Below are 6000 nucleotides of genomic sequence, written 5' to 3'. Positions count from 1 at the left end.
TATAGGATGTCTAAGGCATAGCATACCTTCTATAGCATTTACTTTGTATTAAAATATATTTCGGCAACACTATAGTGTTGGCAATACTATAAAAGTGTAGGTGTTGAGGCAAATAATTGTGGTGATTAAATTAATAAAGCACCTTGAATATATCTTATCCTTATAAAGCACTTAATAGTCATTAATATTATTGTTGTACATTTCTTATTTCCCTACTAAAACGTTCCTAGATGACAATGGTCTTCTGGTATTGATAGTATGTTTTCCGATACTTTACCTAGTAAACTTTTATTAGATTTTTAGTAATTCTAATTACTTGTTCACAAACTGATTTCTTATTGGTTCTGAGTTAACTTCTTTTCATGCTTTAAGACATGATAACTTCATCGTTGTCAGGGATGTGCTAACGCACACTCACTGGGACTGATACGTGATTTGAGGATTATTAGTGTTGATTAAAAAAACCCAGTTAACAAGTCAGGATATGTAAGTGGATAGAACAGTTGTTTCGAGTAATATGACATCGTAATTGCAATTAACACTCCCTACTGCATGCCCTCATGCAAATGAGTACCAAATAGCTTAAGAATTGCTTTGAAATCCTGTCACGAGTCCCTTATCTTGCCAGACTTATTTTTTGTAATGATTGGGAAGGAGGTTGGACTGAGAATAAGAATAACATTTTATTTGAGGATCTCAAAGCATTTGGTGAGGCTACCTTCCATTTTGCGGATCAGGTACACTTATGTTTGGAGCAGTTCAAGCATTTCTTTTGGCTATACTGCCATCCAGGAAGAGGGCTATCTGCACAGTAGAATATTTTATATTCTGAAATATTGTTCTTGGCTTTTCCAAAATAATTCATCTGCTCTTTTATCTTGTGGCCACTGTGACTGTGTACCCAGTCAGAGTTGCTCTCTCATGTGCCTGATGGAAAGATGAGAGGTGAATTGATGGTCTATCTGGAGCGATAGTATTGAACTTCAGCTACGAGTTTCTTATTAGGATTTCCCCCCGATTTTATTTTTATTTTATTTATTTATTTATTTAATAAATTTTATAGATTTCTGTCTTTAGATTTATTTATTTATTTTTGGCTGAGTTGGGTCTTCGTTTCTGTGCAAGCGTTTTTCTTTAGTTGTGGCAAGCAGGGGCCACTCTTCATCGCGGTGCGCGGGCCTCTCACTATCGCGGCCTCTCTTGTTGCGGAGCACAGGCTCCAGACGCGCAGGCTCAGTAGTTGTGGCTCACGGGCCTAGCTGCTCCACTGCATGTGGGATCCTCCCAGACCAGGGCTCGAACCCGTGTCCCCTGCATTAGCAGGCAGATTCTCAACCACTGCGCCACCAGGGAAGCCCCCACTGATTTTATTTTAATTAATTTATTTATTTTATAAATGTGGACCATTTTTAGAATCTTTATTGAATTTGTTACAATATTGCTTCTGTTTTATGTTTTGTTTTTTTTTGGCCGCAAGGCATGTGGGATCTTAGCTCCCCCACCAGGGATTGAACCCGTGCCCCCTGCATTGGAAGGTGAAATCTTAACCACTGGACCGCCAGGGAAGTCCCATCCCCTGATTTTATTTAATTATTATTATTTTTTTCATTCTTTCCTACTCATTTTCAATTTGAGTCAATTTGTTTGAATATGTATCATTTTAAGCACCTTGAGTCTCTTTTCAGACAAGATGGGCACATAACTAATTTTTACACTATTCACACATGGGACCTTGGACAAGTTACTTAACCTTTCGAAGTTCCCTCTCTGTAAAATGGAACTAATAATCCATAACTCACAGAGATGTCTTGGGGATTAAATAAAATAACTCATGTAAATTACTTGGTGCGTAGTAGGCATTCAATAAATGTCAGTTCGCTTCTTATCCCAGTTAATAATGCTTATTAGACTATATTAAAAACTAGAACCAGACTGTGATAATGTATTTCTTTATTAAGTACTTAAGCCAAATAACTAATTTCCCCCAGGAGGAAGAGATGTTGAATTAGTTTCATTTGGTGAACTTATTTATTAATCTTTTTTTTCAGCATTATTTAGTTTCATAATCCATAATTTAGTTTCCATGCAACCAAAATGTCACAGTTCAGTATTACTTTTAGCTCTATTGTGATTGTTTTTTAAAATCTATTTTTTACATATGCCATTTATTAGAGATCATTATTAATTACATTAACAGCTCGATTGTTTCATAACAACTTCGTGTTGACAAACTTTCGCTCTCAACAGTTTCCCTGAGCTCTAACGATTTAAAAGGATCAAGTTTTAAATGGCAACGTTACAGCAGAAGAAAAACCCGAGTTGAGGGGGCGACCCACACCGTCCTTGTTCTTTCGTGTTAATTTTATACGTTTGCTTTTAAGTGGAGCCACATTTTTCTCAAGGACAGAACCCAAGTGAGGCAGGCAGGAAAAGTGGGAACTGACTAACCGAGTGGGCGCTTCGGTATCATTGCACCTTTAAGGACTGGAGACTTGGTAGCAGCTCGCCTTCCTTCCCGGCCCACCTCTGAACTCTGATTGACAGGGCGCCGGGCGAGGAGGAGCCGAAGGAGGCCGAGGAGGAGGCGCAGGGAGGAAAGCAGGGGGAAGAGGGGGCCCGTCTTTTCTCCGATGGCCAATCAGGGAAGGGGGCGGGGCTCCGGGTGCCCTCCTCCCTCCTTCCCTTCCCCGCCTCCCGGCTTCCCCGCCCCCTCCTCCCTTTCCTCTGCCCCCTCCCCTCTCCTCCTTCTCGTCCGCCTCCTCCTTCTCGTCCTCCTCCTCCTCTCAGGCTGTGGTTTTTCTGTATATGTTTCTGGAGTCCTGAGCCTGAGCTAAACAAAAGCAGGAGGCTGACGGGGCTGCTGGAGTTTGCAGAGACACGGTGGAGGAGAGAGCCTGTGCTCTGCCTTGCCGCCGCGGCTGGGGGAGATCTGGCTTTTGCAACAGCCCACCCCCTTTGAGATCACTCTGGCCCGGAGTGGGGGTGGGGGGCAGCGGGGGGTGGGGGGGAAAGTTTGCATTGCAATCCCCCTGCCTTCCTCTCCTTTCTCCCGATCAATGCATATTTGCAAAAGGATTAAGCCACAGATATAAGCGCCGGGAGCCCATTTCTGCCTTGCAAAGGATACCGGACTGAAAAACCAAAAGCCAGCTCTGATTTCTTTTCGTCAAGTGGGAAGGTGGTTTATTTTTCTTGCTTTTTGGAGTCAACACCCTTCCCCACCAGCCCTTATCCCCACCCTCACCCCGCAACCCCTTCACGCCCCCCTCCCCCTCCCCACTCCCCATCCTCCCACCATCCTCTAAAGAGGCAAAGGGATTTTTTTTTTTTCTTTTTCTTTTGGTCTTCTTTTTCCCCCCCTTCCCTGTTTATCCTGAAAAGGATTTGAAGACAGCTTGAAGGATAAAAAGCCTTGGTGCTTCCCAGGAGCCGAGCCGAGGAGCAGAAGAGGAAGAGCCGGGGGCTGCCGTTGCCTTTGGAGATGGACGAGCAGCCCAGGCTGATGCATTCCCATGCTGGGGTCGGGATGGCCGGACACCCCGGCCTGTCCCAGCACTTGCAGGATGGGGCCGGAGGGACCGAGGGGGAGGGCGGGAGGAAGCAGGACATTGGAGACATTTTACAGCAAATTATGACCATCACAGACCAGAGTTTGGATGAGGCGCAGGCCAGGTGAGATGGAGGCTTTTCTTTTCCTTTCTTGGGGTTTTTTGTTTTTCTCCCTCTCGCTGGGGGAAACAATGGGAACCGAATCACCACAGCGCTTTCTTTTTAAATGTTATTTCTTTGCCCATTTTGACGAGCAACTATATGGCGGAGGAGTAAAATTTGAAGGAGCGTTGTTATCGAAAGTGTAATCTCCCATGCCGTGATATGGCTGTGTATATATATTTTTTCATATATATATATATAGTGTGTGTGTGTATGTATGTGTGAGTGTGTGTGAATATAGAGGTCTTCATATATATCCAGACAAACACTCAGGCACGCCGAAAATATTGCCAACTGATCCTAAAGCGGCCCTCGGCACTTTTTACTGCTTTAAAAAAGTATCAGAGAGAGCAGAATTGTCAAGTTTTGAACAGCATTACATGACTTCTTGTTGAAGGACTCCGTAACATTACAAAATAAAATGTCCCATGAACACTTTATTTGCAAATTTAGTTGACCCCTTCCCTGAATTAGAGACTTTGGATTTTCTTTCTGGACTACTCCTCCAAAATTAATTTTTATCTTTTCCCCTTTATCTCCCTATTAAAAAAAAAAGGCAAGGTAATTCTTTGTCAGTAGTTGTCAGCTATCCAGAAAATATTTTGCATTTATTTAATTTTGTTTCAAGAAAAGCTGATGTAAAGAAAGAAGAGATACTTTTGCTTTTAAACATTTGTTAAAAAGGTTTAAGAGGCTCAGATATGTAGTGTAACTTTATTGTCTCTTATTTTGAGTGGGTTTACTAACCTTCCGTAGTACAGAATGTATGGTCCTTTAAAAAGGGGTGGGGGGGGGAAATCAAGCATGCTCTTTTTCCCATGCTTCTTTCAGGACCACTTAGATGCTACTAAAATAGAAATGAAGGCAAGTGTGTATTTTATGTATTTCAATCCTATAGGATAGGAAGATCTTCATTAAGGAAGCATAATAAAGAAGCTGTGTAGCTTCTCAACTTAATCCACTACCAGGTATATAATTCTCCACTCTAGGATTTTACAGTAAATTCTCTTTTCAAAATAAAGCACTAACTAAATAGCAGCCCACCAACTGCTTGCCCAAGGCCGATCTCGAAAGGAAGAATTTAAAAAATCTAATGATCACATATGTCTTTACAATTACCCAGCTTTGTTAAATCTCAGAAGCAGTTGGGTTTTTTAATCATATATGCACAATTCCTGTACCTCACAAGACTTAGTTATATGGAGAAGACATCATTATATATATTTTTGTCTAAGGGAGATAGGAATTTGAGTTTAGAAAATGAGGAGCAGTTAAAAACATGGATGTTGTGAATTACACTCTTATTTTAGCTGTAAGCGCATGCAACATGTAAACTCAAGAGTCCTGAGGTTTATGGGTGCTTGAAAACTTGGGAAGTTTCAAAGACTGGAACTATGCTAAATTTTTTTTAAATAGGGGAAAGTTTTCAAAAATTAATCGGTGCCCTTTTTGAATTTTATTATCCAGAGAAAAGCTAATAGGTAGGGTAAGAGGAAGATTTCCCCCTGGCAGTCTCTTTTTGAATTGGAACAGATTTCTCCATTACATTGTTCCAGGAAAATAAACTCAGACATACCAATAAACTGCTTTAATAACAAGTTTATGTAGCTGAAGGGGCCGGTAAGACTGGAAACTCACCACCTCTCTGATATTTAGTCCCACTCCTTTTTGTACAACTGAGGACAGCCGTGGCTTGGCGGGTTCCTCCTTTTAATGGCCTAGATGTTGAGAGATCAGACACAATTTTGGGATAGTGACATTTTCTGTTCTCTCTCTATAACCCCACTGATGTGCTGTGGCAATGCAATATTTCTGCAAAGCCGTGTGGAATTTTTTGTTGTTGTTTGTTTTTGCATTTGGGCCTTTATATAAGAATACAATTAATGAAAACTCTTTTAAAAGGCCCAGAAAGAAGTCTTTGATACATTGAAGTTTTTTTCACCTTTTTGCTCATCCCACAAGAGAACTAAATCGCCACTAAGCTTTTCTTCTTGGTTAAACAATGTAACTGAGCAAATATTTTAATCGGGTGTTTCCTTTCCCTAGTCAGATCTTCATCATGTACATTTATTATTTACATAGGGAACCATTCCTATTTTAGACACAATGTGTATGTTTATTTTGATACTTTTGAATTTTGAGTTTATGACTCCTCTGATGTACAGTATATAGAGCATGGTTCATGGTTTCCGTTCATGAGGATGTGTCTATTTTTTAACTTTGAAAGGGATTTAAAAAGAACTGCATGTGTCTTGAGTGCCAGAGGTTCCCATTTATCTTCACACATTC

At 41.0% G+C, this 6000-nt stretch overlaps 1 protein-coding gene across 5 annotated transcripts in view; it reads left to right on the top strand.

The window, feature by feature from the left end:
- Window positions 1–2736: 2736 nt before the first annotated feature.
- The window catches only part of PBX1 (PBX homeobox 1), a 279800-nt gene continuing 276536 nt past the window's right edge, over window positions 2737–6000 (top strand). Inside the window, exon 1 of one of the 5 annotated variants that reach the window (XM_089911864.1) lies at window positions 2737–3672. In XM_089911864.1, the coding sequence (XP_089767990.1) occupies window positions 3482–3672 (191 nt within the window). In that variant the 5' untranslated portion in view covers window positions 2737–3481. The remainder of the gene's footprint in view (window positions 3673–6000) is intronic. The other 4 variants (XM_089911857.1, XM_089911842.1, XM_022563270.2 and 1 more) reach the window with 4 other exon arrangements.

Source organism: Delphinapterus leucas, chromosome 1 (assembly GCF_059928025.1).
Source record: "Delphinapterus leucas isolate spDelLeu-1000000601 "Yukka" chromosome 1, BTC_Dleu_Yukka2, whole genome shotgun sequence".
NCBI classification, from domain to species: Eukaryota; Metazoa; Chordata; class Mammalia; order Artiodactyla; family Monodontidae; genus Delphinapterus; species Delphinapterus leucas.
Note: the sequence above shows the minus strand (reverse complement) of the source record. Positions and strands in the feature narration are given on the sequence as shown.